The following is a 25,177-nucleotide window of genomic DNA, read 5'->3' as shown; positions in this document are numbered from 1 at the left end:
GTTGTTGGTGTATAAAAATGCCATTGATTTCCAAATACTGACTTTGTATCCTGCTCTTTTGGGAAATTCACTGAGAGACTATAGGATTTTCTATGTTCATTAATTATCATGTCATCTGTGTATAATGACAGCTTTATTTCCTCTTTTCCAATTTTGATGCCTTTTATTTCTTTTTCTTGTCTGAACGCTGTGGCTAGAACTTCCAGTACTATGTCGAGTCAGAGTGGTGAAAGCAGACCCTCTTGTGTAGTTCCTAATCTTAAGGGAAAAGCTTTTAGTTTTTGCCCATTGAATATGATGTTGGCTGTAGGTTTCTCATATATGGCATTTATTATGTTGAGGTGTCCTTCCTCTATCCCCACTTTGCTGAATGTTTTACCATAAATGGGTGCTGGATTTTATGAAGTGCTTTTTCAGCATCCATTGATATGATCATTTGATTTTTATCCTTCATTTTGTTTATGGGGTGTATTACATTTATTGATTTGTGAATATTGTATCATCCTTGCATCTCTGAGATGAATCCTGCTTGATCATGGTATATAATCTTTTTAATGTATAGCTGGATTTAGATTGCCAATATTTTGTTGAGGATTTTACCTTCTATGTACATCAGAGATATTGGCCTGTACTTTTCTTTCTTTGCTGTGTCTTTACCTGGTTTTTGAATTAGGATGATACTGGCCTCTAAAAAGAGTTTGGGAGTCTTTCCTCTTGAATCTTTTTGAATAGTTTGAGAAGGATAGGAGTTAGTTCTTCCTGTAATGTTTGGTAACATTTGCCTGGAAGCCATCCAGTCCAGGGCTTTTGTGTGCCTGGGATTTTTGATTATTGCTTCAATTTCACTGGTTGTTACTGATCTATTCAGGCTTTCTGCTTCTTCTTGATTCAGTTTTAGAAGATTGTATGTTTTTAGAAATGTATCCATTTCACTCAGGTTCTCCAATTTCTTAGCATATAGTTGGTCATACCGATTTTTTACAATCCTCTGTGTATCTGTGGTATCAGTTGTAACTTCTCCTCTTTCGTTTCTGATTTTATTTGGGTCCACTCTTTTTTCATGACGAGTCTGGTTAAAGGTTTGTTAATTATGTTTATCTTCTCAGAGAACTAGTTGCTGAATTCATCGATCCTTTGAATTGTTTTGTTTTGTTTGTTTTTTTTAGTTTCTATATCATTTAATTCTGTTCTGGTCTTAATTATTTCCTTCCTTCTACTCACTCTGGGTTTTGGTTGTGTTGTTTCTCTAGTTCATGTAGATGTAGCTTTGGATTGCTTATTTGAGATTTTTCTATCTTTAGGTAGGCCTGCATGGCTATGAACTTCCCTCTCAGGACTGCCTTCACTGTGTCCCATAAATTTTGGACTGTTGTGAGTTCATTTTCATTTGTTTCCAGATACTTTGTGATTTCTTCCTTGATCTGATTGTTAACTCAATTTTTTAATAACATGTTATTCAGTCTGCATCTTTTGAATGTCTTGAGTTTTTACCTTGAGATTGGTTTCTAGTTTCAAGCTGTTGTAATCTGAGAAGACACTTGATGGATGTCAACCTTCTTGAATTTTTTGAGGCTTGTTTTGTGTCCTGATGTGTGGTCTGTCTTTGAAAATGGTTTATGAGCATTTGAAAAGAATATGTATTTTGCTTCTTTGGTGTGAAATATTCTGTAGATATGAATTAAGTCCAATTGATCTAAAATGTCATTCAGTGCCACAATATTGTTGTCGATTCTTCATTTGGAAGATCTATCCATTGTTGAAAGTGATGTGTTAAAATCTACCAAGATGACTGTGTTCCCATTGATATATTTCTTGAAGTCCTCTAAGATTTTCCTTATATATTTAGCTGCTCCTATGTTGGGTGCATATATGTTTACAAGGGTTATATCTTGTTGCTGTACTACTCCCTTAAGTATTATATAGTGACCTACTTTGTTTTTTGTATGGGTTTTGTTTTAAAGTCTGTTTTGTCTGATATATGTATTTCTATCCTAGCTTTTTTTTCCTGTCCATTTGATTGGAATATTTTTACCATCCTTTCACTTTCAGCCTGTTTAGATCTTTTGTTCTGAGGTGGGTCTCTTGTAGGCAGCATATGTGTGGGTCATGCTTTCTTATCCATTCAGCTACCCAACGTCTTTTGATCGGAGCATTTAATCCATTTACATTGAAGGTTATTATTGATAGGTACTTATTCATTGCCATTTTTCCCCTTTGCTCCTGTGTTCTTCTCTCTCTATCTCTTTTTCTTCATGTTCTTAAAGGAGTCCCTTTAGCATGTCTTGCAGTGCTGGTTTCCTGGAGATGTACTCTTTTACCTTTTTTTTGTGTGGGTGGGAAGTTCATTATTTCTCCTTCCATTTTCAATGAGAGCCTTGCTGGGTGGAGTATTCTTGGTTGCAGGTCTTTGTTTTTCATTATTTGGAATGTTTTGTGCAATGCCCTTCTGACTTGTAGTGTTTCTGTTGAGAAATGACCCGATAGTCTTATTGGAACTCTTTGTATGTTACTAGCTCTCTCTCCCTTGCTGCCTTTAAGATTCTCTGTTTGTCTCTAAAGTTTGCCATTTTTATTATGATGGGTTTTGGAGTGGGCTTCTTTGGGTTCCTCTTGATTGCGACCCTCTGTGCTTCTTGGACTTGTGTGACTTTTCCTTAAGTTAGGGAAGTTTTCTGTTACTACTTTTTCAACCAGGTTTTCTATCCCTTGCTCCTTTTTTGCTCCTTCTCATTTCCCTATGATGTAAATATTATTACGTTTCATGCTGTCCTCCATATCCATTAAAATATCTTCATTCTTTTTGAGTCTTTTTTCATTTTGTTTCCCTCTCTGGGTTTGTTTGTTCTTTCTTGTCCCCTAACTCACTGATTCAAACCTCTACTTCATATGGCCTGCTTTTAATTCCTTCTAGTTTAATTATCATTTCAGATACTGTATTCTTCATTTTCTCCTGGCTCTTTTTATAATTTCTATGTCCTTTTTCATGCTGATGTTGTTCCTACTACATTCCTTGTAGCTCCCATAGTGTTCCTTGTAGTTCTCACTGAGCTCCTTGAGCATCCTTATATCTGCTATTTTGACCTCTATGTCTGATAAGTTGCTTCCTCAATTTCTTTAGCACTATTTCTGAGGATTCCTCCTTTCCTTTCAATTTGGGGTTGTTTGTGTCCCCATTTGAGAGGACTCTTTTTGTTTGTTTCTGCATATTAGATTGATCTGCGTTGACTCCCTGTCTTCCTGGTGCAACCTTCTGTTGTAGGAGACCTGTCGGATTCAGCGGTGCAGTCTCCTTGATCTCCTGAGTTGGATGCTCTTGGGATGCCCTTTGTACTCTTTATGTGGCCTCTGGTTTTGTAGTTGGGTTTTAGTTGTTGGTTCGTTCTTTCGTGGGTTTTTCCTCTGGCTGGCTGACTGAGAGTCACACCACCTACCACATCTTGTTTGCTGTTGTATAAGTGTGGGTGGTTCAAAGTATCCTTTGTACTCCTTGCTTCAGAAATTCATTTCACTGAGGTTCCATTGATTGTTCAGGTCACTTGTTGGAAGATCAGCTGAAAATCTGTGCTGGTGGCATAAGCAAGTGGGCTCAGCTTCCAGTTACTCTGCCACCATCTTCCCAATGCTACTACCCCCACGGTCTTGGTTCTGCCTATACTCATTGTTAATGTGCCACCTGAATGTACTGTGGGCTTTTCTCCATCGTGCATTTATGATAATGCTGGTCATGTCTAGAATTAATGTCATCATTTCTCTAGGAGAAAAGACCTTACTTGTTATTCCAAACCCAACTGTGATGTTAACTTTTATTAAGATTCCAAGCATCCTCTGTCTCTAGCTACCCAGGCATCAACGATCACTTAGGAATGAATGTCGGTCACAGCACCAATGCGTTACCACCTTTTATATGTATGTCTCTTTCTCTAGAGTATGAGATATGTAGGGGCAGAGATTAAGTCTTTCTTTTATACCTACTACATGAATGAATGGGTGAATGGTTGAGCTAAGTCTGCAGGGTTTCCCTCTAAATTTCCTGGTAAAAAATTTCAAATTACTTTTATAACTTAGAAACTATGTAGCATTTTCACATTAGATGTTCTGGAGATCACCTATACCTTTAGGAAACTTAAAACCAGAGAAATTTAATATTCCTCCTAGGGCTACATGGCTCTGGCAGCAGCAAAAGGAATAGACTTGAGGTCTCCATTTGACATTCATTTATGAAAAATATATTTCCTTAATTCTGTTTTGTTCTACCAGGTTGAACAGATGTTTGGGAATTTAGTCTTTTCTGAGGTAGCAATGTATTAATATTAACTCTTAGAGCAAGTCTAGAATATCTTTTTCTCTCTCTTTTTTTTTTTACTGGACAGGTAAATACCAGTTGTCCCCCACAGTGAATATGCCCCAAGATGACACTGTCATTATAGAAGATGACAGGTTGCCGGTGCTTCCTCCACATCTCTCCGACCAGTCATCTTCCAGTTCGCACGATGATGTGGGATTCGTGATGACAGACCGTGGCCCCTGGCCTAAGGCTGCCATCAGTGATTCAGCAGACTGGTAAGATCACACTCCAAGGCTGGAAGACATTCGTCAATTATTGGGTTGGCAAAAAGTTTGTTTATTTTTTCTGTAAGATGGCTGTAGTAGCGCTTAGTTGTCTTTAACTTTGTTCAAAACAATTTTGTTAGATTGTGTTGTGACAGCTCTCATATCAGTGTGCATTTAAAAAAAACTTATTAAAATTGGTGAATTTTTATGTATCCATTTTAATATTGAAGATGGAAAAATATGCAACATTTTGGCACATTATGCTTTATTATTTCAAGAAAGGTAAAAATGCAACTGAAATGCAAAAAGAGATTTGTGCAGTGCGTGGAGAAGGTGCTGTGACTGATCAAATGTGTCAAAAGTGCATTGTGAAGTTTCGTGCTGGAGATTCCTCACTGGACGATGCTCCATGATCGGGTAGAGTAGTTGAAGTTGATAGTGATCAAATTGAGACATTAATTGAAAACAAGCAACATAGTACCACATGGGAGACAGCCAACATACTCAGAATATCCAAATCAATAAAGTTTTTGCTGAAAATGAAAAATGTGTCTTTTATGGAAAAACCATACGGACTTTTTGGCCAACCCAATATAGACACCGTTTGTCTTTTGGGGTATCCAACCTTTTGGCATCTCTGGGCCACACTTGAAGCAGAAGAGTTGTCTTGGGCCACACATTAAGTACATTGTGACATTTAATGACAAAAAAAATCTCGTAATGTTTTAAGTAAATTTACAATTTTGTGTTTGGCCACGTTCATAGCCACCCCGAGTGCGTGTGGCCCTCAGGCTGCAGGTTGGTCGCCCAGGGTGGTGCATCACTGAGCAGTTACAGTCAGTTTGTTCGTCACAGCAGTGTTCTGTGTGCATGGCTTTAATGCTCTCAATTGTCACTCTTGTAAGAAAAGATTCCCTCCAGGCCCCTAAACTTGCCCGATTGCTTTAGCCTTTCCAGGGCTACAGTCAATAATTCAGCCAAAATAACAACAAAACTGTCACTAACTAAAAACCCTACTCATTTTTTAATTCACTATTAATTACTTTAGATCAGTGTCAATTTGATGAATTGTTTTTCTATTAAGTTAATAAATTCTAAGCAAATTGTTAAGGTGACTCAACGTTTATCAAAATTAGATGACTTTGGCCAAATTAGTAGTTGATATGTCCTGGGAATGGAGAGTGTTTTTTTGTTTTTTAAGAGTGGTATAATGTACTACTTACAATGCTTTGTACTTCCTCCTAGCATTGTGACTTTGGGGACAGTGTAGTGCTGTTTTTGACTCCTGTATCTTTCAAAATTGAAGTAAGGTTTTGATATTATTGAGCCAATTTGTGGCCCATGAATGTGCATGTGCACTTTAATTTACATGCCTAGTAATTATATATGTCAATAAGCAATAGGAAAGGGATCCCTAGCAATGGCCTTGCAAGGTTGTAGTGATAATTAACACAAACCTTGTGAAAGATTATACCAGAATTTTCTTACTGCCCTTTCTTTGGGGAATTTTATGAATACATCAGCAATGTTATATTTAAATGTTACAGCATTGTTCCTTCACTGCTTATCCATTTCTGTTTCCTACTCTTCCCCAGACTTGTATCAAGATTAAAAATTAGATTGGAGGAGTCCAGGGGACTGGCATTTACTTGTGTTAATATTTTAGTGGTGGTCAACAAAGTAAACAACCCCCACAGTCCTCTTCCCCCACTCCCCCATGAGCACGGGAAGTACTGCCCCGGGCTCAGTGAGTTCTGCAGGTGTTCTCTTCAAACAATCTCACCTGTTACTTGCACCCTTGAAAATTCCCTATCTATTTTCTTTTCTCTTCCTCTTCCCTCCCTTCCCCTCCCCTCCCTCCTTTTCTCTCTCTTTAATTCTCTTATTGAAAACACAAGATTTAAAAATAGAGCTCCACTCAAGCCTGCATGGTAATAGATCATCTGTGAATGTGGGTTCAACCTAGAGGGGAAGCTCCAGTGTAAATTAAACTCCCATATGAACTCTGAAGATGCTTTTACATTTTCTGCTGTAGATTTTGTCTCTTTCTGAAAGGAAAGCAACAACAGAGAAGTAAGGGTTAGATATTGGCAACATTCATCTTAGGGACAAAAGCCCTTGAATCTTCACCATGATGAGAAATTATGCAGCTGGCTAGAGGAATAGGTCTGTCTGGGGCCTGATTGAAGGGATGTATTGGTGAGAATAAATAAATAACTAGCAGGGATGGTTGTGGCATTAACTTCCCTAAGGGGTTCATGAACTGGTGAGGAGGTGTATGACTTTGCTATGGGGAGTGTGAGGCAAGGAAAGCAATATGGATAAAGGGTTATCGAAACAAGAATGGCGGCTGTTCTGAATCACAGCAGAAAATACAAGTTTTTTCAGCCTGACAATGTCACCCTGATCCTGGGTGAAAATGTTATAGAAACAAAAGGGCAATAAGACAGGATTAATAACTGGAATTTTAATAACATTGGGGGTCTGGATTTGGTTACATTCTTTAAAGAATCAGCTGTCAGTCCTGCAGTCTAATGTATTAAGTATTTGGGGTTGCTGTTTATTGTATCTGAATTAGTTTAGTGGGTCTATTGATAGGGAAGAATTAATATGTCATGGTTTAAAAATATTTAGTTATTTTAAAACTCCTACTAACTCATAAACTCATTTGACATTTAAATTATGTATGTTTACAGTTCACTGTACTAGAAGGCTAAATATAGCAAATGGCTAAAATTTTAATTTGTTAACTAATAGAATATACTTTTTTATAATCCATTAATTGATTTAGGGAATATTAACAATGTTTTTTGGGGGAAAGCAAAATAGCAGATTCTAATTTTAGTGAAAAGATAACTTTAAAGGATATAAAATTAGTTTATAAAATATGACATATGTGGTTGTCAGGTAACATCAGCAACAACAGTTTGTATTTTTTTGAAAATTATTTTACCTATAATTTCTATTAAAATTGTATTTCAAATTCATTCTGTTCACCAATTTTATGCATTACTGGAGTTCAGGTTTTAAAATATTTCACATGATACAAAAAAAGGTTGGTAAACATGCACAGTGGTTGAAGAGATCAACTTTCAATGTATAGAAAAATTAATTTTATTGAAAATACATTATTCAGAGTTTTCTAGTACAAATCAGATCATCATATGGGTTTTAGTTTTCCACTTGTAGGGCTGTGTGTTTGAATTGGGTGCATGTGCTCTGGGAATTATGAGCATAGTGGTGTGTGAATACTTACTATATAAGCATAATATATGGGCACATATCTGTTCAGGAAATATGTATAAACAATATGTAATTCTATGTAATGTACACTATTGCTATACATACCTACATATATAGTACAGTTGACCCTTGAACATCATGAGACCACTTATGTGTAGATTTTTTCAGGAGATACCTGTGCTGTTTTCCATCTGTGGTCAAGGGTCCGCAGATGCGGAGGGCTGACTGTGTGCACTGACGTACACACACCGCTTCGTACTGAGGACTTGAGCAGGCATGGATTTTTGGACTTGACCCAAAGCCATGTACCTAAGGGTACCTAAGGGCAGCTTAAGTTTTGGGGAAGTCAGAAGTTACATGTGGATTTTTACTGTGTGATGGGTCGGCTCCCCTAACCCCCGTGTTGTTCGAGCATTAATTGTGTATAAGCATCATGGGAGGTGAATGCGCACTTATGGCTTTAAGATAAATATGACCTTGTTTCTTTCTGGAACATCAAATTTATTCAGAGTTTTATTGGAAAAATTTGTTAAGTTAAAAATGGAAAAATTTAGTTGAGAGTGTAAACAAAATAACTATTAGTACATAAGACTGATTCTGTTTTACCAAAAAAAAAAAAAATTGTCATTGCCTTGAGTTAAACTCTTGGTCTGTGTGGATACATCCTTTCTCAGTGCCTGGGCCAGGACTAAGGTGAGGCAGGCATGTCCCAGGGTTCAAAATGGGAGGAGCCACTCATCTCAGGTGCCCGCCCAGAACTTGCAGGACCCTGAGAGTGAGTGCTTCCTTACATTCTGAGCCCTAGGCACTTACCTTGCCTCATTCTTGCGGCCCTGCTCTGTGTTTGGTGGAAAAGATTGAAAAGGATTATACAGTTCCTTTGTGTGGTTTTTAAGGACTCTGTTTTCATTATCCTAATTTGTATTAGGATTCATTTGGTAATTTGGTAATTTGAGGAGGAACATCTTTGTTGAGTAGTAAGTTATTTTACATAGTGGTTTGCAATTTACAAAGGGCTTTCACCTGCATCTCTGAAGTCTCTCACCGGCCTTATAAGATGGATGAAGCAAGTAGTATTCTCTTTATTGAGGGTCGTAAGACAGGTGGGCTCAATCCATTCCAGGTCACTAAACCTGACATCAAAGCATTTTCCTTGATGTCTTCTCACCATTCTTGGTTTAGCTATTCTGTAAGAGCCAGTTACTTCATGCTCAGTAAATTGCAGCTAAATTTCTGATACATATCCAAAGTAGATCATTGTCCTTTACCCAACCAATACAGAGGGTAATTTTCATAAAGGTTTTGAGAAGCTTGCTTCCATCAGAATGTAAGGAAGCCTGCCGCAGACCCAGCTGACAGAGTGGAAGAGTTCCCTCTAGTAGGTAGTTCCATTCCAGTAGGTAGTTAACTGGGGAGGGTCATTCTCCTACGTGGCCAGATAGGTAAGGTGGCACAGTGCTGACACAGGAGAGCTATTTATTTCTCAGTGTGCCCAGTGCAAAGAAAAATGATTTTCATTGTATGCGCTGTGCATAGAACACCTGACAACGCATTTCAAAGTGTTTATAGGTTTATACAACTAGGAGTGATTTTGTGTCATCCGTGGCTGCCTCCATTGGGAAAACACTTCAGACTGTGTCCTGTTACCGGTGATGTGCCATGTGCGCCATCATCCCTGCTGCAGTCGCTGTGTTGGTGTGCCCGCATCACAGGCCGTCTGGTCTGAGCTGTTCTGTCCCTGACTTCCTCAAGCACTGTTACTCTTCCATGTGTGCACCCACAGCTTCTGCCGTAGACTTCTGCTTTGATAACTCTTCTTAGGAACTCGTAGAGATCAGAGATCTTTTCTTTCTTACCATTTTGACTTGGACCCAGCATAATGCTTTAATCAGAATAGGTTCTAATGAAGATTTGTTGAGTTGATCTTCTCAGCTAAGTATTACAGAGAAAACTACATCCTCATGAAACTATGTGCCATAAAGGTGTATGTTTTTTCTTTTCTGAAACACAAGGTAAAGGATATATAAGATCAGAATATATCCTTTCTAAAGCTTCTCTTCATTTTCAATTTGTTATAGTCACTTGTTTGCTGATAATATTTATATTAACATAAGAGAGTTTTCCTCAAACTTCCAACCACTCCAATGACAGAAAGATATAAGGCTAATTATTGATAATCATTTAGAAATAGTGCTGTGTTATCAAACAGAGTGAGGACACTATGAGAGGGAAACAGGAGGAGAGAACTCATATGCAGAAAGAATTACTAAGTGTAAGTTAATGTTATATTTTCGATCACTTCCTATACAGCCACAGTTTTTTTAAATGAATTATATGTCTGTTATTTAGTTTAAATATTTCTGAGGAATGTACATTTATACACATTCATACACACAGTTATATGAACTCCCCTAAATTGGATGTCTGCTATTTTTAGTAACTATTTTTATGTTTATCTTTTTTTTCTGCACCAGCTCTTTGAGTCCAGATGTTGATCCAGTTCTTGCTTTTCAACGAGAAGGATTTGGACGCCAGAGTATGTCAGAAAAACGCACAAAGCAATTTTCAGATGCCAGTCAATTGGATTTCGTTAAAACACGAAAATCAAAAAGCATGGATTTAGGTAGTGAGTACAATCTCCATGAATCTTTATCTAAATAGATGCTTTCAGATTAAAATTGATGGTCCCAAACACATGTCTCTTTACTTTGAGCAATAGAGAAAATAAATGTGAAATGTGGTAATTTGGCAAAGATTTGTTTTTCTCTGAGTTTGAGATAACCATATTTCTCATAAGCGGCATGTTTATAAATGTGCAATATGTTAATATATATGTTTTCTGATGAGAAAAGAAACAAAAATATGTATATCATGTTATATTCGTGCATCTTTATTTGAACAATGAAATTTTTTAACACTGGATGTTTAAAACCAATTTCATTGATATAGTATTTGTTTGGTTGTGGCATTTTGAACTAAAAGAAACAGTTTTGGAGAAAAATCATTATCTCAATCCATGTCTAGAATTTCGTTACTTTATATTTTTCTTTTATTGCTATTCTTTAAGGTTTATTTAATAGAAACTCTTATGTGTTGATAATTAAGGCATTTAATTGAAGTAATCATTTGAGATGATATTTATTGTAGAAAGCATTTGAAGCAAATGAGAGCAGGAGAATAATCATAGTTGTTCAATCAAACATCAATCAGGTCGTGTCTCTTTTTGAATCCAAATCCACCAAAAGAACAAACAAACCAAAAAAGTAAAATAATTAATCATATCTATCAACTGAATGATTTTTAAAACCTTTTTTAATCAACTGTAACCTATTTATGCTGTTCCCTGGTGGCTGTTTGTACTTCAAGACTAAAAATATTAATTTATCACGTGTGCAAAAAAGAAAAATTTGGTGATGCATTACCTTGGCTAATTATGATATGCTAACATATAAATAACATACGTGTCTGTGAAATGAAACGACTGGCATATTGCATGGAGACACTGCTTACCCTCCCCTTTTGATTATAAATATTTGCTTGAGGTTTCATAATATTTGCATGAAATGTTACCTGAGAATTATCACATAACTGAAAAGATCTGGGAATTGTTGAAGCATGTTGGGCTGTGGGACTAACTGGGCTAACCACTATACATTTACCTTCCAACAGTAGCTGACGAGACTAAACTCAATACAGTGGATGACCAGAAAGCAGGTAAGGATGGACCGTTAGACTGTTGCCATAGAAACTGTGGTCCAAGGAGCTTATCATAATTACAGAGCTGCCAATCATATAGCATGTACACATAAATATTCTAGTCTTGCATGGATGTTTTTATTGTAGGAAATCAAATTGTACAAGGCGAGAAAATTTTCTGTTAGAAGACATTTATCAGTGTAGTAGATCTAAATGGAAATATAATTCAGCAATTCAAAAATGCTTAAACAACCTGGATTTTCTTAATTTATTTGTGCAGGAATGTTTTGTCACAATCTAAGAAAAATCAAAACCCTGAAAACATGATCTCTTGGGTAGACTCTTGGTTTTAAATTATTTCTTTGATTCCTAGGTTAACACCCAAAGCGGATTCTCAAAGTGGTGACTTTGATTTGAAGGGTAATAATAGCACAGTTGCCAATATTTTTCACTAAAGGACAATGTCCAGTAATTGCTATCATTAGTCACTCAGAAAACCTATTTCTTTTTCTAATGCAAGAATTAGTTCATAGTTACCTGACATTGAAATCAGAGTATATAATGCCGATGGCTCTTTATCTTAACTTCGTGAACCTGTTCAAAAGGTTTTGTTTTTGTTTGTTTGTTTCCTTTCATTAACTATTTAGGGCTGGCTTTTAAAACGCTGCCTAAATGATTCCACAGAAACAATGGATCATATTGAACTGGGTTTTGCCTTATAGCATATTTTACTTCTTATTTAACGAAAAGAATCAAAAAAGGAGGGTTTTTATGTGTAGTTAAAGTAATGTGCTTTGTACAATTGAGCATTTATGATTTATTATTTTAAGTTTGGAATAGCATTTTAATTATTCTAGATGCAGTATGATGTAGTAGTTATACTACTTACCACTAATTAGCTTCAATTCACCTTCTTAACCTATAGTAGTAATTGGTTTCATCATGCTTGGAAAATGTGCATCCCACACACATGTGTAAAGATTATTGTGAACATGGTTGGAGTTTCACACTTTGCAGAGTGAAAGATTGATCATAAAAATTACGTCCAGCACATCATAGAATTAATGGTAGTGCAAGGCAATTAACTGTAGTCTCAGCCCTTACTCAATAGTTATTTTTCTTATCAAACATAAAACTCAATGAAATTTTGAAACAGTGCTAAAGAAAAGTATTTTTTGATAGTTTTGTTCTTTAATTAGTTACTAGTTTTTGGAGTTATTAGTGTTCAGTTCTTTTTAAGAAAGTAACTTTTTTCCAAGTTAATGTTCATAAAAACCAAACTGAACTGAGTTTAAAGAACATGAATTTATATACTATGCCTATTAGGTAAAATAAGGAAAACACTTAATTTAACCAAGTCACTACTGCTAGAAAGAAAACAATTCATTGTGATTAAAAAAAAATGTTATCCAGATTTTAACTGATAGCATTTTTATCTGAAAAAATGATATCGAGTTAATTGAAAACAAAAAACTCATGGTGAGAAGGGAAATTTTTGCTTTTACTTTGTGTTTATTGTTGACATTATTACAGGTGCACCCATTCCCTCCTGCTTCGCCCACATTCCCACAGCCCCCGCCCCTCCTCTGGCTGTCACCATGCTGTTGTCCGTTCTGTGGGTCATGCGTGTGTGTTCTTGGGCAAACCCTTCACCTTCCTTTGTCTGTTTCTCCCTCCTCCCTTCCCTCTCACAGCTGTCAGTCTCTTCCATGTGTCCATGCCTCTGTTTCTGTTTTATTTGTCACTTTATTTTGTTCATTAGATTTTATCATTAATTGGATCATATCTTTATGGTGTTTTAACGTCCTCAAAATAAAAGAGCAATTTTTTTTGCACTATGTGCAATATATTCTACCAAATTACATTGGAAAAATTGGGGCAAAAAATTACTCCATAGCTGCCAAATTTTCAGTTATTTTCATTTGAATTATTAAGATTATCATGATTTAACATTTCAATGCAATGGTTTTTGGCAGATTCATAGGGCATTTTAGCATAGATTGTCTGTCTAGCCATAAGCCTTTCAAAAAGAAAATTGAATTCCATTTGCCTTTGTCCTTGCAAAAGACATACCCTCTACTTCCTTTTCTTTTTTCTTTTTTTCTGACAAGAGGAGGAGGAATAGAAAACTATACCTAGGGAAAATAGTATGATTATGGTTTTCATTTAATTCCTGGATAGGGCTCTTTTGTGATATTTGGGGGTAAGTTTACTTTCTGAAAGAAAAGAACAGGAATAAGTAGAGAATTGGGTTTTGAACAGTTTAATCCTTGAATATTAAAAAAATATATATCCTAAAAAGATTTACATAAAGACCTTTAAAATATAACTTCAAAATTAAAAGATGCTGATTTTTGTGTCTGTGTAAGTACCCCTAATTTCTTTGTGCATACTTTTATAGAGAAACAAATTTTCAGTCTTTCTTACCAGTAAATGCTGAGTTGTTGTTGTTAGGGATCTCCGTAGCCCTCATTCAGCAATCTTATTACTTAACAAACCTTTGTTCAAGTTTCTTTGACAAATGTTGACATGGCTTTGGAAACTAGACAGTCTCTGTCGCAATTACTTAATCCTGATGTGGCAGGAAAGCAGCCATGGAATACGTGTAAACAGTCTGCATGGCTGTGTTTGAAAAGTTCCCGATTTGGCCCAAGGTTTGCTGATCTCTGTTATAGATTCACAAATTGTAGATACTGTCTTTTTTTTCTTTCTCTTTTTTTTATTGCTGCTCAAGTACAATTGTCTCCATTTTGATGTTGTCTTTTTAAAATAATATTTTATTATGAAAATTTTCAACCACCTTTAAATGTAGAGACAATAGTTCATTGATCTCTCATATACCTAGTACCCACCATTCATAACTATCAGCATTTTGCCAAAATGTTATTCTACAGTGAATTACTCTTATAAAATATCTATTGCTTGTTGAATCATACTTTCATTGTTTTTCTTCCCAGATTTGCCTGCCTTTATGTATTTAATAAATACATGCATTTATACGCACATATATACTTATATATGTGTAAATATGTATAGACTTATTTTAACAAATACACATGCCATTTCTGGAATTCATTACTAAAATTTTTAGTGCTCTGAGTACATAAAGTCAAATTCAGCTAACTTCATAAACAAAAGCTTAATATACATAGTTTATGTTTTATGATAATCTTTATTAGAAGCATGAAATATTTCTTGCAGATAGATAAGATAAATAGACAGCCAGAATAAATATACATATACATCCAGTAAGCAAAAATAGGTTTACAGTTGTGAATACATGAGACAGAATTCACTCTTGTCGAGTTAATCAAGCTATTGTAATAATCATAACCTGCATGACAACTGTAAAACTACTCTGGCCCACCCCCATATACTGACTGCTCATGTCCTTTATGAATCCAAGAAGTTAAATGGGGAAAGAACCCAAATGCAGCTTGTAACTTACCAAAATTGATAGGTATGATTCATTGAGAAAGAGATCTTTCCAACGTGAATGCCAGGACTTGTAAAGGTAGATGTCCGAGCCCAGAAACGATCTTTTCCCACTCTATTTGGTTTCTTGATTTCTTATTTTTTGTTTAGTTATTTGGAACGAAATCTATTTTCCATCCTGTGACATGACTTTTATGGGTATTCAGAACATGAACTTTCAGAAGTTAATATTGCTATCAAGAGAAAAAGTAATACTGATCCTGGAAAGAAATAGTTTATATGCATTTTTTGCCATAACGTAATCTATGTATACATGCAAACCTGCATTGAGAAAGAAAGTTAAGTGAGTCATCTCTTTCTGCCATGCACAGCAACTGACTGAATATTATTTCTGCATTGGAATCATCTGTCTTTCTGCCTGTTTTACATTTTTAACATATTCCTTCTAACTTAAAGCTGCTACCTCATTGTAAACATTAGGTGAAAGATATAATCTAAATGAATCTTAAAAGGCAATTGTTTTGACTACCTCAGTTCATTTTTATTTTGGTTCATACTCTGAGCTGTGGAAAGCCCGTGCCATAACCCTGTATTTCTAGGTAATAACACACAAGGCCCCTCCATAATTATTGACCAGCATATGGGCTGATGATCTCATGCACAGACAAATTGTCTAGTCTGTCCTACCCTGCCATTTTTTGCACGTGTCTTTTTAACAGTATTCGTGAAGAACTAGTTCTATAACTTAGATTGCCCAGGGAGCAGTAGAGGCTAAAGGTGTCTGGTTTCGAGCCCCAGGTCAGGCAGTGATGGATGACACTGTCTCACCTAGGCAAAGAAATCTGTTTTGATTGCCGTCTAAAGCCTGGTATGCTGTTGGTATTATCTCAGGCCTTTCTGCCCCAGATCCTCAAGAAATGGAGTCAAATTTTTAATTCGCTGAGTTCTTCCCTGCCATCTTACTGAAATTTTTTTGGTAATGATTAAGTCTTCTTCCTTCTATTTATTACTTGTTTCTCAAGCAGATATTATTCCCAGGCCTGGAAGTTTAAGTCAGCTCTTTAGTCTCTATTTCTTTACGTCTCTTTAGAGAGCCCTGATGTAGTAATTTGTTTCTGTTGAAATCTTCTATTGCTCTTTCCACAATGTTAACATTGCCCAGAATTAGGGTTCTGAGTGGTGTCAGGGCGCCCTAATGGTACCCATGACACACAGTCCTCTGTGTTCTCTTTACTTTGTGGGCCCACGCTAGAATGAGGAAGAGACTCGGTAATGCTTATGGATATGAAAGTGTAACTTCTGTTAAAAGTAATTTTCAACTGTCAAAATCTTACTCTTGATTGCTTACTTTACCCTTGTTACTATTTCTGCTCTGCAAGTGAGTTTCTATGTTATTCTGTTTCTTTTAGATTATTTACATAACTCGGAACAAATGATTTGACAGACTCTTTGTCTGTTGGGCTAGAAATGGAAACATAATTCAAAGCTTAAAGTTTTTCCTCATGAAAATAAAGAAAATAGACAAAATTTAAATGTATTTGGAAAAAATAAAAACTAGTTACTATTACTTTATTTTATACCTTTTCATCTATTTGTGGTCCAGATTTTTTCCATAATTTTTAAATGTTCCATAACATAAATTTCACCACTAATTTTTAACAAATATTTTGTTTTTATAAACCTCCAAGGTTCCCCCAGCAGAGATGTGGGACCTTCCCTGGGTCTGAAGAAGTCAAGCTCCTTAGAAAGTCTGCAGACAGCAGTTGCTGAGGTGACTTTGAATGGAGATATTCCTTTCCATCGCCCACGGCCACGGATAATCAGAGGAAGAGGGTGCAATGAGAGCTTCCGAGCTGCCATTGACAAGTCTTACGATAAACCGACAGCAGATGACGACGACGAAGGCATGGAGACATGTACGTTTATTATGTTGGAAAGAAAAGCAGTTAAAACAGGTGTATAAAGCATCAGTTTTAAAGTGTACTTCAGGGAACCCTGGGGCTTCCCAGTATCCTTTAAACTATTTTCATGATAATAGTATATTATTTACCTTTTGATTCTCATTCTCTCATAAATATACACTAGAGTTTTCTAGAGGCAGCATGTCATGTGATACTGCAAGAGACTGAATGCAGAGCAGATAGGAGAATCTTTTTAGCCAAGTTTTAAGGAGATTTGCTAAAATATAAAACAGTGCCATTGTTTTCACTAATTATTTTTGGAAAATACAGTTATTATTGTCAAAATGTAATTTCTGTTAACATGAAATTTATTTTTTATAAAGTAATTAATGTTTTTAAACTTTATCAGTTTTAACTCAGTTTAATTAATTATATTGACAGATATAATCCACATAATATTTTTGAGTTCTTAATAATTTTTAGGAGCATAAAGGTATTCTGAGACCAAAATGTTTGAAAACCACCACTATATGGTATATGCATAATGTGATGTCTCCCATGGCTACATGTAATGATCTGTGATTTTGAAAACATATTTTTGTTTTGATTTTATAAATTATTCTTTCTTTCCTTGAACTGAGCTAGCAAGATACATTTGTGTGCATATATTCCCAAATTTCAAAATATATTAAGCTAAGAAAATTAAAAGTCAAAGGTTAGTATGAATGGGCAATACATTTTCCATAGTATATTGAGAAAAAAATCAACAGTTATAAATATGTACAAACTTATACTTAAGGGAGTTATCTATTAAACATTTATAGTATAAATATAGCCATTCAATTTAAAAATAAGGAAAAAAAACTCTACTAGTCTATTTCCTTAGAAGAGAAAGGGCTTAGGAGTGGTTGAAAAACTGTTGATTAGCTGATAATTGTTCACAAGTACTAATTAACATTTTAGTTTTTTAATGTCAAATGTGACTCTGTCTAACCATTGTAAGAAAAGTCAGACACACAGCAGCTAGAAGTTAAAGCAGAGACCAGAGGCGGTTGAAGTGGATTGTAAATTACTTCAATGTAACTTTTGGGTGGGCCGTTTCTGTCACATATAAGGAGAATTGTGGTGAGGAAGAAGAGTTTTAAATAAGAGTCACATTCTGAGGAGATTTTAAGCAAAATTCTGTAATTTTGCCGTTGCTCGTGTGTCTGGGAAGACAAATGTCACTGTCATAGTGTAACGGGCCCGCTGCGCTCAGGGAAGATTGCTGCCCCTCCCCCTCCCCGTTCTCTGTCTAAACCTGGGCAGTTTTTTCACTGCACCCAGCCAGTGATTTCAATTATGCGCAGCCCATTCTCGCCAGATGCAGAACATGTTTCCCACTTTTGCTGCCAAGCCCGGTCTCCAAGATCCTGAGTCATATCTTCAACATTCTTGCATTGTTCCCCTGCTGTGCCCAGGGTCCCTTGCCATCCTTGCAGATATGGCTTGTGAAGCCCTTCTGGGGAGGAACCCTGCTACCTGTGGATGTTGCCTGGGTCTGTCCTGAGTGTATATTTAGTAAGAGATGAACTCGGCCCCTCACTATTTTTTAAGCATCTGCAACATATGTTGCTTTTGAACCTGTTCTTATTAAAATGTTATTTAAATTCCCTTATAAAATGCAGTTTTTTCACAATTATGTTACTCATTTCAAATGCAACGGGATGGAATCCTTATCAACATGGGGCATGTTCTTAATTCTGTAGGGACAGCCTCCAGAACTTCCCACAATGTGGACATCTAATTTTGTCCCTCGGTGAGCTTAGTTTCCTTTCTAAATTGGAAATAACAGGTTTAAGAATATTATATTAAAACCTATTCATCCAACTATCATAAAGACAAAACAAACAAACAAGTAGGTAGACTCATCACAGCTTGTAAGCCGTAAGTAAAATTCTGGACAGGAGCTGGCAGTGGCCCTTGTGACCTGAGCGCTTACAAGTACAAAGTACTGTGTTTTCCAAAGTCCTGATTTTATTTATTTTTCAGACCAGTTTGCTGAACTTTGGGTGACAAATGAAAGGCAACTGTCATACATTTCAAATATTTGCAGTTGGAATTGTTGAAATTTAATTAATAGAGTGCAGCAAACACTGACCTGGAGTTTAGATGACTTACATCCTAGTCCACATTTTTCTAACTAGTTTGGGATTTTGGTCAAACCACTTAAAATCCTTGAGCTTTAATTTTCTCATTTGTAAAAGTACAGATTTGGACAACTAGCTCAGTGATTTTCACATCGTGTATGGTGATGTCTGGTCAGGAGGGGTGCTCAGTGGCTGAGGGAGTCGGAAGCAAGTGGGAGGCTGAGTGGGTGGGACTCTGCCTGGGCCACCTGGCAGTTGTGGGGGTTTTAATCACTTTAAATACATTGTGGTTCTTTGTAAATTTTAATTTTAATAAAAGGTAGTTTGCTATTGCTCATAAAAAGTTTGAAAAGCTCTGGTTTTGATGGTTTCTAAGGTCCCTTCTAGTTTTCATATTCCATGATTCTCTGTGACCCGTTCAGTTACCTCCCTAAGTCCTGCCTGCTTCCTCTCTCACCTCTGTAAGGTCCACAGAGGAAAACATAGCATGTCTGCGTCACTCCTGCAGAACGAGCACAGGACTTGGCGAATCATAGCATTCAGTGACTATGTGTTGTATCAGTGAGTGAGTTCCTCCCTAACTAGCTCCCCTGTGTGCCTGAGAGCGAGGGAGAGACAGTTGCAGTAAGTGGGGTAGCTGTGACCCCACTGTCCTTTTCGTATTCCACACTGCACCTACGTGTCCTAGACCTCAATCCCTCAGCAAACTCTTTGTTTTTCTAAGAAATGTATACATATATTATATATATTATCTTTTGCATATATACTGTCTGTAAAATGTATCTGTATAATCTGTCAGGCTTATGTTACTTCTGGTGGTCGTTAGAATGTCACCTTTGCATATGACTAGAAGCAAAAATGTGTTTTCTGGCTCCAGTCATGAGAAAGCAGTCTGCCCAGCCAGCTCTTCTTCAGTTATCTCAACACTGTCCTTTTCAGAGCCCGGCTCATGGGTCCTCAGGGCACACGTGCTGTCACTGCCCCTTCCCTGAGTCTGCATTCTCATTGCTGGTCATGCTTCTGTCTCCTCGCCTTCCAGCACCAGCCCTCCCTGTGTGTCCGGTGTCCTGCCATTGTCTGTGCGCCTGGGCCTGGGGAAGGGGGCTTTCTTGTCTGTGGTCTGCCTCAGCTGCCGCCGTCTGCAGAGATGAAAATGCCGGGTCGCTACTGAATGTGGCTTTGAAAAGGGGACCAACTGTCTAGCTGACCATTTTTTTCATCATCCAGGCCATTCTGTAAGGATGCAGTTAGTGCTCCTTAAAAACGCTGGGATGGAGAGCGGAGGTTGTTCGAGCCCAGGCTGGGGGTGAGGACAGACTTGGCTGTTTTCTCCCCTCCCTGAGCCCGCTTCATCTTTGGCACCAGCACCTTGATCGCTCTTGTCACTTGGTGTTGAGCCCCTCCCCAGTGGCTCCATTTCCTGGCTGTAAGCGGGCTTGCCTCTTCTCATCGGTGTTGAAATCCTGACACTGGCACACACTGGGGGCCAGAGACTGGGCCGGGCGCATGTGGTATCTGATGGCTGTCATCTTTGGTAACACTTATGTTCTTCCCGTGGAGACAGCAGAAGCCAGCGTTTTTGTCTCTCATTTAATCCATCTGGCCTCTCCATGTTGTGTGTCTGTCTGGATCAAGATGGAGCTCTGTACTCTGGGACCCATTATCTCTGAGGTCCTACCTGTGTTTGACAGGTCAGGGCATCTACAATCTGCTCCCTCTTATATGCAAATTACATGCCCTGCCTGGCTCTCAGCAAGTGGCTTCTATCCCCTCTTCCCCCCTCCCTGTAATCAATCAGTTTCTGTTGCTACTGAGAATGCATACAGTAACATTTCTTTGTTTTCTTTTTGAAAAATATATAGTTCCATTTTTTCCTAAATTAAAAGTTGTTAAATTGTAAGCCTTACTACCAATTTAGTAACAGTGTTTTGGGGGGTCAGGGAGGAGAAACAGCAAAACCAAATGCTATCCTTTTAATTGTAGCTATTAATTTTAAGATATATGTAGTTTAGAATTTTAAATGTAAAAACCTGTAGGACTTGAAAACATAAAGACAAAATGCTTTTGAGTAACCTACCTACTTTGTTATGGTGCTTTATGGGTCTTAAATAAAAAGCACTCTCTACAATATACATAACTTAGGTTAGCAGTATGAGATTTCAAGAAACTAAATTTATGTTAGTATATCAGCTAATTTGAGAACTGATTTACTAACATAAATTTATTCCAGGGGAATTATTGTTTTTTTTATTAGCTACAAAATACCTATTGCATTTTTATTTCAGATTTTCTACTTGGCATTCTCCACACTTGTAGCCGCCTTTCATCACTACATTTTGAGCAAAAATAATGCAAGTTAAGTCTGATTTTATCTTAAGCAGAACCCTTTGATTACAGCAAATACGTGAAAGAACTCAGGACATGGGAATTAAAGTCAAAGAACTTTGTGAAAGATTTTCTATTTGGTTGCTCTTCTAATGGATAATTGGATATTAATCTATAAAAACATTTTTTTCTGAAATGCTAGAAATAAGAGTAACCTATTTTATCTTTTTATGCCAATTTGTATACCTCAATATCACCTGCAATTTAAGAAAAGGAGCTTTGATTAATTTTAGGAAGTTTCTGAATGCAGTATGTAGATTACATTCTTTTTGCTGAAGCCAAAAAGGACAAAGAAAAGTCACATGTAAAGTGTTTGAATTAAAGACTTCTCATTTTAACCATTTTCTTGATAAGAAAAAAAGTATTTAAAAGTTGACCAAGGTCTTACTTAGGAACGGAAGTACAGAATGCATACCTTCTGATTGTCAGTCCTGTGATTTTTCTAGAATATTACACTTCCAAATGGGAAAACCCATTACATTAAAACCACTTTAAACTATTTAAGAATGTTTAAATGAGTGTGGCACCTACAGTCTGATATGTAGGCTGGGGTGGTTCAACCCAGTGGGTAAAGGGACACTGAGAAGCAGTGTAGTTAAGGGCCATTGTAGTGCACAGGTTACCATGGCACCAAAGGGCTCTGTACCTACTCAGCCTCTGGAATGAAGTGGAGAGGCAGGTAAGGGGGGAAGGCTTCCAGGAGAGTGGTATTGGCTGAGATGAGTGATCTTAAGTGGGGTGCAGGGGGAGCATGGGGAGCATGGGGAGCACAGGGGACATAGGGAGTGGGATCATCTCTGGACTGCTGTAGTTCTTTTTGGTTGATGTATATAGAACAGGTGAAAGCATAGTGAGGAATGGGATTTAAAGTATAAGCCACAGGTGGCAAACACAAGGCCCGTGGGCCGAATCCAGCCCTTCACTTTGTTTAATCCGGTCCAGCACCTTGTTTCTACCCAGCGACATTGCTGAGCTCTCGCTTAACAGTTAAGGAGTAGTTACATTTATACAGTCCTAAAATTACATTCGGCCCTTTGAAGGCAACTGTGAGGCTGATGTGGCCCCCAGTGAAAATGAGTTTGAACCCCTGATGTCAGGAGAGAACAGATCACTGACCGTAGTAGTTTAAATTATTTGTATTTTACACTAAGGACCTTAAAGGGCATTTGAAGAATTTCAGACGTCCCCTGTGCTCCCCATGCTCCCCCTGCACCCCACTGAAGATCACTCATCTCAGCCAATACCACTCTCCTGGAAGCCTTCCCCCCTTACTTGCCTCTCCACTTCATTCCAGAGGCTGAATGTAAGAGAACATGACTGTTGGGGCCATGAGATTGAGGACAGGTTATCAGGGATGGGCGGTGGCTTGATCAGTTATGTGATAGTAGTGCAGTGATCCAGGTGAGTGATGATGCTTGGCCTTGCCAGAGGAAAGGAAGGAGCTGCGTTTACACACTTAGCAACTCAAAGGTGGATGATGACGTTGTGACTTTTCTCATTAGCATTTCCAGGCTCGGGAACCTTCATCTCACTGTGTAATCACTCCATTACCAAACTTTCTTAATTTTTCCTCAGGAAATCTCCTAGTTTCACTCCTTCTGTCCAGTCTAGCCCAAGTTCTCATTATTTAATATCTGAGGCTATTGCTAGGATCTGCTGACTGGCTGTACTGCCTGTAGACTTGCTGAGGAAGCTCCATAATCACCTGTCCAGGCTCACAGTCCCCTATCTCCCGTGCTTACTTGTGCAGCGCGGTGAGGGGTGTCTCCTTACTGCTGGGTCTGGTGTACATTACACGGTCTTCCTTCTTCAAGAAACTTCTTTTCTGAACAACCTGGTTTTCCCTTGACTTTCTAAAGCCCTAATGGATTATATAGAATGTTTCTGAGACTTACTAGTATAAAGTATTTTTTCAACATCAAGAAAGTTTTGTGTGTGCCCCAGTATGGGTGGTGTGGTATGGGGCTGAAGAGCACCGGCCTGGGGAAGTAGGCATTTTCAGTTTTCAGTAAACGATCAAACTAGGGTATTGCTAACCACTCACTTTTTCTTTCAGTTGCTTTTGCAAGTTTTTGTTGTTATTTTTGTTTGTTTTACACTTAAAAAGTCATACCACTGGCCTGTTGTTTTGTATATTGTTAAAATATACACTCGACACCAAGCTCACTCCTTGATTAAAATAAAATTTTAGTGGCAGTTTCAACAGCAGGGTTATTATGAATGCTACCATTTTATGTAACCAGTCCATTCTATTTGTTAAACGGAAAGCCTCAGGTTCAATGTACGTTGACCCCATGAACTGGAAACAGTGTCTAGTGTGGACCATCACTGAATATAAAAATCAGTTGGATGTATGCTGAAAACAAATGTGCAAGGGTTCGGAAAATTGAGGCTGTGACTCTCATTGCATGTCGGCTGCAGCACTCTTGGGAAAGGTGGAGTAATGGAGATGACAGTCTACCAATCTCTTCGTAAGCATTGTATCTGCTTCATTTGGAGGGAGCATTATAGAGAAGGTTCAAATGTACAGTAGCAGTGAAGAGTGGTTTTTGGTAATCAGTGTGACATTATTTGGGAGAGTGATCTTACTGTTTTTGTCTTCCCACACACTCCCACCCCAACATAAACTGACAGGTTTTACTTTTTTTTAATGAAATAAGCATGCTTTTAGAATAGACTGTCTTAGGAATCATCTTTCTGAACTTTCTCCAACTGCTGAAACCTCTTCTATAATGCCACTGATACATGTTACCTGATTTTCACATCTTTTTGTCCTTTCGTGTTCATACTCTTGGTTCTTAAGTTATTAATCCCACTGCACATTTTAATATGAGAGCTTCTTGATTCTTCATATTTTCGTGCCTGCTTTGTATGTGTGAGTTCTTTTTTTAAAGTGTCCTAAAAAAGCTAAGTTTTTCCATTGCCAAGAGCTTATCACTCTAATGTTAAAAGCCAGAGTCCAGGAAAGCAGATCCTGTTATTCGACACCATCTGTATCTCTAGCTGTTCATTTCCTACATCTTTCTTCCTTTTCCAAAGTCAAATACTTAACTAAAATAAGAAACAAAAATAATATTTATGTCCCCACAGTTCTCAAAATGTACACAGGACTTTGCATTGCCTGGAAGTCCAGTCCACACTTGTTTTTATTACATTGTCTTTTACTTAACATTCATCAGCGGACATTGGCTGATGTCAGTGTGTGCGCTGAGGCTTCTGAAGTCCTCCCTTGCTAATGTCTTAACTTACTTATTTCACGTTCTGTTTTATAGAGATGGATTCTGAAGACTGAGTCATCCTGTGTGCAGTTACCATGTTTAATTCTTTGTCTTCCAAAGTAAATTATAAATTACTGAAGAATATTTGTTTCTATCATTAGGTATTTCTAATACCAGGGGTAATTCTATCTAAATAGGAAGCAGTAAAGGACAGTTTTTCACATGGTTAGCTCTTTGTTCAATCACTCTGTTATTCACTCAACAACTATTTAACAATGCTTCTTTGGGCTGTGCCCAGAGAGGCGAATCTTTGTTTACTGCTGAAGAGGAAGTACCAGTAATATCGTTTTTCTTTTGTATTGCTCTGTTTATACCCGTTTAACAATTCATTTAACTCTTAGTAACAACTCTGAGCAAATCCTTTAATTATAATAAGGTTGTCAGAGCTGTCTAGCATGACCATCACTGTTAAATCTTACACTTCCGGTAAATAGAAGTTTAGATATTTCACAGTTGCTCTCAAGTTTGATTTATGCAATGCATTCGCTAGGCTACTTTTAGCTGTAGTTAATAGAAAATTCAGCTCCGACCCCCTCAAACCATTAAGAAGGAGTCTTGT

The 25,177-nt window shown here is 37.3% G+C and overlaps 1 protein-coding gene across 17 annotated transcripts in view; it reads left to right on the top strand.

Annotated features, from left to right (window-relative positions):
* The window catches only part of PARD3 (par-3 family cell polarity regulator), a 715,988-nt gene that overhangs the window by 437,903 nt on the left and 252,908 nt on the right, over positions 1–25,177 (top strand). For 8 of the 17 annotated variants that reach the window (XM_053922259.2, XM_053922258.2, XM_053922265.2 and 5 more), the window contains exons 16-19: positions 4,371–4,560; positions 10,269–10,420; positions 11,464–11,508; positions 16,614–16,841. In XM_053922259.2, the coding sequence (XP_053778234.1) occupies positions 4,371–4,560; positions 10,269–10,420; positions 11,464–11,508; positions 16,614–16,841 (615 nt within the window). The remainder of the gene's footprint in view (positions 1–4,370; positions 4,561–10,268; positions 10,421–11,463; positions 11,509–16,613; positions 16,842–25,177) is intronic. The other 9 variants (XM_053922267.2, XM_053922263.2, XM_053922261.2 and 6 more) reach the window with 3 other exon arrangements.

This window comes from Desmodus rotundus, chromosome 4 (genome assembly GCF_022682495.2).
Source record: "Desmodus rotundus isolate HL8 chromosome 4, HLdesRot8A.1, whole genome shotgun sequence".
NCBI classification, from domain to species: domain Eukaryota; kingdom Metazoa; phylum Chordata; class Mammalia; order Chiroptera; family Phyllostomidae; genus Desmodus; species Desmodus rotundus.
Note: the sequence above shows the minus strand (reverse complement) of the source record. Positions and strands in the feature narration are given on the sequence as shown.